At 40.4% G+C, this 11,668-nt stretch overlaps 1 protein-coding gene across 1 annotated transcript; it reads left to right on the plus strand.

The window, feature by feature from the left end:
- Nucleotides 1-2,215: 2,215 nt before the first annotated feature.
- On the plus strand, nt 2,216-11,492 carry CUNH2orf69 (chromosome unknown C2orf69 homolog). Its single transcript, XM_031367539.1, has 2 exons — nt 2,216-2,575; nt 7,990-11,492. Exons 1-2 carry the CDS (start codon nt 2,294-2,296, stop codon nt 8,812-8,814), a joined length of 1,107 nt encoding a protein of 368 aa, XP_031223399.1. The 5' UTR covers nt 2,216-2,293; the 3' UTR covers nt 8,815-11,492.
- Nucleotides 11,493-11,668: the final 176 nt, after the last annotated feature.

Below are 11,668 nucleotides of genomic sequence, written 5' to 3' on the forward strand. Positions count from 1 at the left end.
CTGGGGAGTGCAGCGTTCTCCTTACTTCAGCTTGCTTCTTTGCTCTTCAGCTCTTCTTTTGTATTTCTCAAAGGCCTCAATTACCTTAGAGATACTAAGACTACTTTGAAATATTTAACATCTGCTGTAATTATTTTTCTTTCTAAACACGATTATTTTATTAATCAGTCAACCTGAAAAAACAAAACCACAAGATTCAAAAGCTACATTAGCAATACATGTCCACATTTGGACTTGTAGACTACAGCTTAACGGTCCTAGGTCTGGAGAAAATGTGATTTGCAAAACAAAAATGAAGATCAGCTTCCTTGGTACGATTATGTACTGATCTCTACTTCTGAACTAGCTATTTTTATAAGGCAATCAATCTATTTTGTGGTAGGAATTAAATAATTTTTTTCTTGGTTTGTATATTACTTTTCTATTGTTGTGATAAAATACCATAACCAAGGCAACTTATAAAAGAAAGTATTTACTTGGGGGCTCACAGTTCCAGAGGGTTAGAGTTCATGACCATCATGGTGGGGGTATGGCACTAGTGCCATGGTACTAGACATGCTGCTACTGTAGGAGCTGAAAGCTTCTATCTTGACCTACAGGGATGGAGGAGTAGAGGGCAAACTTAGAATGGTGTGGGCTTTCAAAACCCCAAAACCACCCCCAGAGAAACACTTCCTCCAAGAACTCCACACATCTCAAAGAGTTCTCCCAACTGGGAACTAAGTATTCAAATATGGGTCTGTGGGGGTCATCTCAATCGAAACACCTCAGTTACATTTATTATGTCATTTAAAATCTAACAGTTTATATCAACGTATATTGGTGAAGTAAACCTCTGTAAAGCCACTAAGAAAATGTACAAAGCAATTATACTTTGCTAAGAAAATAATAAGAATTTTAAAATTAGAATAAGGTTTGGGATAAGACTTAGTTGGTAAGGTGCCTGCCTCTTTCCCCAAAGCATGGGGGCCTGAACTGGATCCCCAGCATCCACAAAACAGAGCACCCAGTAGCTGGAAAGTTAGAAAAAGGCAAACCTCTGGGGCTTCTTGGCTAGCCCAGTCTAGCCTAATCCATGAGCTTCAGTTCAGCAAGATGCTGCCAAACAATAAATTAATCAATAAAAATGTTTTAAAAGATGGAGTGTGAGAAATGTACTATTGATACAATAAAATCCTCTCACCTTAAAGGTAAGCCAAATATGAGTCAGCCAAAGTTTTACAGTACTAAAATAGAAAATAGTATATAAATTAAGACTTTTCAAATAAGAAGATATCAGACGAAAAATCTCTGCTATAGGCCTCTTATAACATTCTTAGCTTCTGGGCTGGTGGAAGCTAAGTTAATACGTTTCGAAGGATTCACCTGATCCTCACTAGGATGCTGGCTGCTCAGGTACACAGTTTGGTTAGGAAAGGCTACTAATTAAAGGAGCCAAAGACAGCTCAAGATAATTTTTAATCAGGTTTTGGACTTACAACATTATAATTTCTCCCCAATCACTGAAGTTCTAATCAGCTAATCACCACAGAAACTTCAAGTTTCGACTTCTTTCCAGGAATCTCCTTCACACCCAAAATCCCTTCGGGCTTACAGCAGCAAACAAGTGCATGTGCGTGTCCAATTATGCACACATAATGTTAAGACTCACTTTTCCCCATCTTTAGCATAAATCTGGCCCAGTCCTATTTCTACACGATTTTAAGTAAGAAGTTACAATCTCCATGACTTTCCTGTACTTTTCAACGTGGTTTCAAAACCCTAAATAGGAAATTCTATCAGCTGTAAACACCCCTACAGTAAATGTGTGAATAATAGTTTCTCCATCTTCCCTAGTGCTCAGCTTCCTCTACCAACTAGGCATGCACTAGACTCGGTGTGGAACCACAAATTCTCTAATTAGGTTACTTCAGAACATAAGGGGTTCTTCTCATTCTGAGCAAGCACAAGGCTTCTAGAATCATTCTACTTTGTCTTTGACTAAACATGTCTCAACCGTGAGGATGAACCTCCCTAAGCCTTTATACAGAACCTAACCTGATGAAACTCCGACCCTGAGCAGCTGCTACTGCGCATGGGCCCAAACCGCTGGCCGCTCTGGTCTCAGGCTCTCGAATCTCCCGGCCAGGGCTGAGTCTACCAACTACAAACGTCCTTCCCCGGGCCACGCCCTCCGCTCTCCCCGCCCCTCCCGACGCAGACGGCGCACTGACGTCACGGCGATCGGGGCCGTTGGGCTGCTGAGGCCCCGCCCTCGCCGCCGGGTACGCGGCCCTGGCGGCGGCTCGAGCCCATGAAGGGGGCTCGGTGTCTGCGGTCCCCGGTGCTGGTGCTGCTGCTCCTGCGGCCGCTGCACGCATCCGGAGACTCCGCGTCCCGCCCGCAGACCCGAGCCATGAACCCGGGAGGCGGCGGCGCGCAGGGCTCCCCAGAGAACAGCCACTACCGTCTGCAGCGCTCCACCGTGCCGGGCTCCGAGCCGCAGCGCAGCAACGAGGTGCTCCTGCTGACGCCCGGGGAGGGAGATTCCCCGGAGCAGCGGCACCACGTCCTCTACTTCCCTGGAGACGTGCAGGTAACGCGGGCCAGGCCTCCCCGACACGCCCACGCGGGTTCTCACACGAAGCGGGTGCGGGGGGCTCCCCGCTTCCTGCCAGAGCCCCATCCGGGGAAGGGGCCTTGGAGGGCCACGGTCTCCAGAGAGCGGCTGTCAGTCCCGGTGCTGCCGGGTGGAAGGAGAGGCACGACAGGGAATGGGACGTGCACGCACAGCCCCCAACCTGGTCTCGGAGGACTCTGTGTGCTGGGCACACAGGACACTGTTTAGAAAACGCTGACTGACCAAATAAAATACATCCGTTGCTAAAGTGTGACCTTTCCGGTAACCCTAAAACACGGCAGTGGAAGGAATGTAATCGCCAAGAGTGCTGCTAATGATACTGAGGCCCACTTGAATTCAGCACGTCTGTGTGCTTCGCGCTACTGGTTTTATAGCTGCAGGCATGTACTGCTGAGTCTGTCCTGGAAGCTGGGTTTTATTGTAAAGCTGCATCGTGCAGTGGATGCATTAGCCACGTGAGAGTATCTGAATAAGTTAATATGAATAGGCAGGGTTCTCTGTCTCGCTAGTTGTATTGCCAAGTGTTGAGTCACCACTGGTGACTTGCGTGTACCCAGTAGGACAGCGCAGATGTAGATGGCATTTCCACTGAAAATCAGTCATCCCAGAGAGAGTTGTTAGCGCTAGGATAGATATTCAAGTTAGAATATAGCTAGATGGTTTCCTCATACTAGAAAATTGTTACTGTTTTGAAATTGGTGCTTTAAAATGATACACCTAAAAATCCAGAGTGCTGCCATTTTCTCTTGCTCTCAAATCAGTTGACTTGACTAGTTGACTGCTAATGGAAACTGGAAAAAACTCGAATGTAGTTCGATTCAAGAAAATCTACTCATTTTGATGCCTTTATTCCCACAATGAAAAACAAGTGTGTTGGCTTATGACATTAACTTCCCGAAGCTTAGGACCAACTACTTCATGCCTTCCAGCGGTGGTTAGTGGTGGCTCTGGTGGCGGTGATGGCGGCTGAGTACTTTCTGCTGTAAAAGTGTGCCAGACAGAACATTAGGTCTTAAGTAAGGCCTAAGGTGTTCTAGATATAGTTTGAGGATCATCCTTCATTTCCCATCATTGACTCCATCAGCCTTTGGGGCAAAGACAGAGTGGTGATTTGTGCAGCGTGTGGAGTTTTATAGAGCATGAGGTCTTCTGGAAAAGAAATGGAAGTGCATCACAAAGCTTCAGGGCCAATTCACATAGATTTTCCACTCCATTCTGTACTTTTTAGCTATGAAGTCTATGCAGATGTTAAATCTCTCCATTGAAGTATCTCAGATATAAAATGGGGATACTAGGTGAAAGGGTCTCAATCAAGCTTAAATTTGGGAATAACTCTAATTAGGTTCCAGTCCCTTCCCACCTTCAAGTACCCTCGTGCTCCATTCTTAGGGTTTTTCTCTACTCTTTCAGTGATCTCTTTCCATCTTGTGGCTTTACATATTGCCTATGTGCTGACAAGCCTTAGCATTTATTTAGTCTAGACGTTAGCCGATGTTTATGAACTCACCAATACTTCCTTTGGATATTTAGTAGTCTTCTAAAACTGAAAATCAGCTGAAGCAGCCTTCCTCATCCAAGTTCATGAAAATACCTATCTAGTTATTCGACTTAGAAATCTGAAGTCTTCTGTAGATCTCTCATGCCTCCTCTAATCCAGCAGCATGCAGTGTCTCCACCTCTCTGTATGTAAAGTGATAGAACAGTGGTTGATAGCCAATGTCTCATTATTCCACCCTCTTCCAAACCATCCAACCGAGGCTTCCTAGTCCTCACTCAGCAGGAAGAGCCAGAGTCGTCTCAAGTGCTAAGAATACAGGTACCATCACAGCTTGCTTTCCTAGAGGGTAAATGGCAAGGGTGTGTCTAGTTCTGGGTCTCCTTGCACCTTCTTAGGTAATTCCCTTCAGCTGGATCCTTGCTTGGTGCTTAGTTGGGCTGTGTAATTTATGCTCTGTAAAGATGTTCCTTCCTTTGGTGCATTCTTGAGCGAAGTGTGGCTCTTACCCAGTGTAGCTCTCCTCATTCTCCAAAGTCTGTTCAAAGCATAGTCCATCTCCTTCACATCCTTATGAGTGTTTCTAAACCCTTGCAAACATACAGTTTTCTGAAAAGATTCTTTGGACTCCAATTCAGTACAGTAGGGTATGAGCCCCTAAATTTCTGCATCTATGAGCATCTCACTGGGTTAAGCATTCCTTGGTCTCTGCAAGAGATCTCTTGTTGCCTGCCTCAGTGGACATGAGTAGAGACATAACTTCTACTTCTTACCTCCTACAAGCATAGTAAGTGAATTATATCCCAGGAAGATGAAAACTCAAAAGAAAACCCCTTTCAATGGTTAGTCCTAGTTAACAGTCTGGGTTTCAGAGTCAGTTTAACTATGGAGGCATCTGTCCTCATTTCAGGGAGTGGAAGTATTCATCCATACTTCTTGGGTCTGAGCTTTGATATAACAGTAACAACCCTAGTTTTTGTTTTGAGGCTCAGTTCCTCAGTAGTCACATTTTCTTTCCTTTAGATCAGATAACCTGGGGCTGATGGAGGGAGTGATGTTTAGATTTATAAAACCTTCTATGAGGTACATCCTAAACTGAGAGTCATAAAATCTGCTTTGCTTGCATTCATTAAATAATTAATGTAAGTAATTATGTAGCTTCAGGACTTTGAGGTTGTCAATTATAAGCTTGTTTGCTTGCTTGCTTGTTTGTTTGTTTTATAGGTGACTCACTACATATAGCCCAGGGTGCTCCTGAATTCTGGATCCTCTTGACTTAGCCTCCTAAGTACTAAAGGTACTTCCACACTTAGCTTGCAAAAATGAATGAAGACAAGTTTAAAAGCAGTTCAGTGTTCTTTTCAGCTCCATAATGAGTTCAAGGCTAGCCAAGGCTACATGAAACCTTGCTTCAAAGAACATTTTTTAAAAGCCAGCAAGATGGCTTAGTGGGTAACAGTGCTTACTGTCACACTGGCCAACCTGAGTTCAGTTCCCAAGCCCCACATGTAGAAGGACAGAGCAACTCCTGCAGGTTGCCCTCTGTCCTTCTCACATGCTGGCACACACAGGAAATGTTTAAAAACAGAACAAAAAGGAATGGATAAGCCCTTCCCTGATATAATTTTATGACAGTTTTTGTATGATAAACCTGGATGTGCAGAAGATAATGGCAAAATCCACAAAAAGTTAACATCAGATCTTCCTATAATATATTGAAAGCATACATAGCAAGTTGCTAATAGACATATATGACAAACTATTAATGAAACATGAAATAGCACTGTTAAGAAGTTGAACATTATAGTGAGAAAATCATCAAAGGACACATACATAGTTAACAAAAGTAAAAAATAAAATTGCCAGCAGACAGAAAAACGTTTAACCTAGTATCAGATATGCAAATGAAATCAAGAGCATTGCATAATCTTATCCTACCTGAATTTATTTTTAAATTAACCATTATTATTAACTAAACAATGGTGTAGAAAACAGTGCATCTTGTACATTTCTAGTGTCTGTTTTACTGTTACTGGCATTTTACTGACATCTAAAGACTATTATGCAAATTTGTATTGATACAGAGTCATGCCTTTTAGCCTATATTTAAGGGAAAATTATATGTAAGCTATGGTTGCTTAATAGAGACGGAAAGAGTATTTTCTTTTTTTTTTTTTTTAAAGATTTATTTATTGCCGGGCGGTGGTGGCGCACGCCTTTAATCCCAGCACTTGGGAGGCAGAGGCAGGCAGATTTCTGAGTTCGAGGCCAGCCTGGTCTACAGAGTGAGTTCCAGGACAGCCAGGGCTACACAGAGAAACCCTGTCTCGAAAAACCAAAAAAAAAAAAAAAAAATGTATTTATTTATTTTATGTGTATGAGTACACTGTAGCTGCACAGATGGCCATGAGCCATCTTGTGGCTGCTGGGAATTGAACTCAGGACAGCCCCACTCTCTCCGGCGTAATACACTGTAGCTGACTTCAGACGCACCAGAAGAGGGCCTCAGATCTCCTTATGGGTGGTTGTAGAACCACCATGTGGTTGCTGGGATCAGAACTCAGGACCTACCTTCGGAAGAGCAGTCAGTGCTCTTACCCGCTGAGCCATCTCGCCAGCCCAGAATATTTTCTTATATACATAATTAAATATGTGTGTAATAGTAAACTGAACTGCTAGCCAACTAAATTTTAATTATTTCTAATATTGGTGACTTTAAGACTTTATCTTTATATCTTTGTAGATTAATTTTTGTAGCAGTCTGTTTTTTTTTATATATAGGAAAATGTACATAACACTTAATATTCAAACTACAAAAGGTTATAAAGTGAAAAAGTCTCTTCTTACCTCCTTACGTCTAGCCTTCCCAGTACTCAGGGAGCTGAGACAGGCAAACTACAGCCTAGACCATATAATAAGGCCTTGTCTCAAACAATAACAAACATTGCCATTAATAAAAATATAAAAGGAAATTATATAAATAGTATAACCAAAACAAAGATATATTATTACTTTATATTGAATGCATCTAAACAAATAAAATCTATGTACAAAAAGGCAAAGGGTATGGACAGACAAGAGCAAAAATCTTTTTTTTTTTTTTTGAAACAGGGTTTCTCTGTGTAGCCCTGGCTGTCCTGGAACTCACTCTATAGACCAGGCTGGCCTCAAACTCAGAAATCCGCCTGCCTCTGCCTCCCAAGTGCTGGGATTAAAGGCGTGTGCCACCACCGCCCGGCAAGAGCAAAAATCTTAAGTAGTAAATAAAGGGCAAAAGTTTAAAGTCATCCTAATTTTTAATACTAAATCGGAGCTATCTAAACTTGAGTCATTTAAATTTGAGCCTTCCTTGTGAAATTGAACAAATTAGAAAGAAAACCATAGAAGGCAATTCTTTAGTCTATTTAAATTATGACTATTTCAAACCCAGTTAGAGATATGTGCTAAGATTTTCTATGATGTTATTGCAACAAGTTGAAGTTAGACATAGCAGTGATAGCAGAATATAAATGCCAATGATAGATTTTATTACAGTTATGGAGAATAAGAACTTAGAAGGAAATATTTTTAAATTGTCTTGATCAAAAGGTCTGTAATGAAACAAATTTATATTTTCAGTTGAATTAGGAAACTTTGTTGCATACATACTTATTTTAGTCAGGAATTCTTAATACTTAAGTATATTTATTATTCTAAAGAAGTTTAGGCTAAGAGTAAAATGTTCATTCAAAATCTTATAACCAAAAAGCGATAGATAACAGGTTCTTAGGTTTTATTTCTATTACACTAACTGAAGATCATCAAAATGTCCTCAGTAGTGAGAAGCTATTTTTTGTAGGTAAATATTTAATGCTTATTTCATCTTTCTTTTCAGAATTACCATGAGATTATGACTCGTCATCCTGAGAATTATCAATGGGAAAATTGGAGTCTAGAAAATATTGCTACCATTTTAGCCCGCCGTTTTCCCAATAGTTATATTTGGGTAATAAAGTCTTCCCGAATGCATTTGCACAAATTCAGCTGCTATGACAATTTTGTGAAAAGCAACATGTTTGGTGCACCAGAACACACTCCGGACTTTGGAGCCTTTAAGCATTTGTATATGTTATTAGTTAATGCTTTTAACCTAACTCAGAACGGTCTGCTGTCCAAGAACAGGAGTGTTTGGAATAAGGATTGTAAAGCATCTAACTGTGAGTCTAATTCTTCTGCTACTAGTAATGGTGGCCAAGAGGGAAACGAGAGGACCTGTGAGCATGTTGATGAGCCTTCCATGAGTTTTGCTCCACTGTCATTGGATGGTGCATCGTTTACTTTGATTGGATTTAGTAAAGGCTGTGTTGTTTTGAATCAGTTGCTGTTTGAGTTGAAGGAAGCCAAGAAAGACAAGAACATTGATGCATTCATCAAAAGCATAAGAACAATGTACTGGCTGGATGGCGGGCATTCTGGAGGAAGCAATACGTGGGTCACGTATCCAGAAGTCTTGAAAGAATTTGCTCAAACAGGGATTACTGTTCACACTCATGTAACACCTTACCAAGTACATGACCCAATGAGATCCTGGATTGGAAAGGAGCACAAGAAATTTGTTCAGATACTTGGGGATTTGGGTATGCAAGTGACCAGCCAAATTCATTTTGCAAAGGAAACTCCTTCCATAGAGAATCATTTCAGGGTTCATGAAGTATTCTGAGACTATTAATGTGCTTGCTTAATGGGAGAATAAACTTTTGAGTGTTATAAATGGAAATGATGAGATGCAAGATTAACCATGCATCATCAGTTTGTGGGCTAAGAAGATGCACATTCCAAAAATATGAGTGTCAAATACAGTAGGAATTTTTTGCTTGTTAAGTGTGGATAGTTTTAAATTCTGATCAGATTAGAATTAGTTTGAAATCTAAAAGGGTAGTTTGTGCTAATTCTATGACCATTAAAATGAAAGCAAAATTACCCTTTTGTTACCCTTTTAAAAGGTAACAAAATTGATGTTGGAAATAGTTGACTTTTCTGAGACCTATTGTAATCTAACTTTGGTAGTACGGCATTCGGCTGGTGACTAGAGACATCTCACTTCTCCATGTCCAAGGCTCTCTGGGGACAGCAGCACTCTCCATCCAGACTCCTGGGGTTTCTGAACCTCGGGACTGATTTTCAGGGTTCCACCAAGTGTTTTTTCTTTAAAGTCAAAATATGTTTATTCCCTCATATCCAAGATTATAGAATTGTATAGTTGGTTTTTAGAACATATTACACTGAGCACCGTAACTTAATTCTTAATTGTCGGTTTTTAATTATTTGTTAGTGTGCTCTCAAAACGAGACAGATTTCACAGACCTAAATCAGCATTTCTTCAGAAACATGGTTTTGTCTGCCAAGAGAAAATAGCTTTCTTTGGCCAAATGTAAAATTAAATTGATGAGATAAGAAAGGTTACAAAGGAAGGTTTGGAGACACAAATAATTTAAATTTTGGCCCAGAAACTGAATTAGCTTAACACTGCTACATAATTTGGGCACATTTTCCTTTACTAGAAAAATGCATTTTGAGAAACCTAGATCTAACAAATTTCAACATATATTGGAACATAGCTGTGTAGTTTTAAAAAGTGGTCAGGCACTTTTTTATTTATAAATAATGCTGTGTAGGTCATGAAAGAACTAAACAGGGAACTAAAACCTGCTGCTTTGGGATTGGCAAGAAACTGTACTAAAGAATGGCACCTCCCAGGCCCAGCAAGCTAGTCTATTTATCAAACAATATGAAAAGTGTTAAGTCTTCGGTTTCCTCCAAAATTACATCTTAATCAACCTATAAGTATATTCCAAATATTCACTCATGATAAAGGCTTCCTTCACACATGTTGTTTAAAAATGACATGATTCCATCAACTACAGTTGAGTACATTTTCATAAGTAGTTTTATATTGTTTCACTTTCTTTGAATATCCATTCTTTTGAGATCAACACTTCCCACTGTAAAAATAACTCACCTGGTTTCTAACTTACTGTGTATTTCCTTAATGTTAAGCACTGGGATTTGATGTCTTTCTTCAATTTGTTTAATAATCCTCAAATGTGTCATTTAATGTAAAACTGAACTACTGAATGGTCATACAGAGGCGAAGGCTTTAGTTTTCACAGGATTATCTGAAGTAAAAAGAGAAGGGTTTTCCTTTAAGAACTCCCTGACTTAGTGCTTCACCTCTCCCTGTGAATGTTTGATTGTTAACATGTTAAAGTGGATGATGATCAGATGGACAGTAGCCATCGTCACCTCTGGAGACGGTGTTAAGTACACCAGATGCTTAGGAGTGGAAAGGGCTGCGTTGGCCCTCACACACGTATTTCTGCTTAGTACTTTGGTCCTTTTCCTCATCTGTTTAAAATTGTATATGCTAAATTTTTTATGGTAAATATGCATTCTACTTGATCGTGCCTTTGTAAAGAGTCACTGAGACAATTCGTCCTACAAATGTGAACATTGTTACCACTACAGCATGAATGTATAATTGTATTAAAAATAATAATCTACAGAAATGTTATTTGGATGTGTTTATCTGTTCCTTCAGACCATTTGAAAGGAAATGCTTCACCTTGCCATTCTGTCTTTCCTTTCCTCTTTTTCAGTCAACAACTTCCTGTCCATTGAGTATGCCTCTTAATTATTCCATAACCAACTGCATTATACCCATTTCTTCTGTTGGGTTCCTAGAGGAAATCCTTAAAAAGCTCTCCCTTTTCTTTGATCTGTTGGGTTCCTAGAGGACATCCTTAAAAAGCTCTCCCTTTTCTTTGTTGATTGTCTTAGCTGTCTATACTCCTTTATCTCCATAAAAGAGCACCCCACAAGTATAAAGTGAATCTAAGCCACAAGGATTTAACATCAAGTCCTAGCATGTTAGTGGGTAAATACAACAGCCTAGAGCTTAGGACGGAGTGTCTGAAACAGTATTGTAGCTCCTTCAGAGGCCTCCGGAGGAACACAAATTAAGGAATAAGGAATAAGTGGTCTCATCTGTGAGTCACATGTGCTTAAACTGTGGGCCTACCCATCCTGAGTCATCACCTGAGGATGGAAACATACTCAGAAGTCATTTTAGTGTCTCCTGGTACGTTTAAGACACCCACTGATTTGTACCTTTCAAGCAAGGTGAACACCAGAGTGCCAGCCCATGAGTTCCTTGGAGGAGTCGTCACATTGGCACAGTTCCAAATTCTGTCATAACTGCCTTTCACCTCCCTAAACCACCTCTCCTACCTCATAACTCCATATTTAACTTTTTATAGGCACGAGATAATGCCTTGTCATTGGGTTCTTTGCAAATGTTCATATAGCTGCTACAAAAGAATAAAAATTTACCTTTGTTGACTGTCTCTTGGTATTTCATACATTCTACAATTATGAATAAATACTCTAGTGTATTCATATGCTAAAGCAAATAGTGTCATGGAAAGCTAGTGTTTTGGACACAGAATGTACAAAGCTACACAGATCTGTCTCCACTGACTACTCAGCCTCAGGCAGTTGCTGTCACTGGGCTATGT

Source organism: Mastomys coucha, unplaced genomic scaffold (genome assembly GCF_008632895.1).
Source record: "Mastomys coucha isolate ucsf_1 unplaced genomic scaffold, UCSF_Mcou_1 pScaffold14, whole genome shotgun sequence".
Taxonomy (NCBI): domain Eukaryota; kingdom Metazoa; phylum Chordata; class Mammalia; order Rodentia; family Muridae; genus Mastomys; species Mastomys coucha.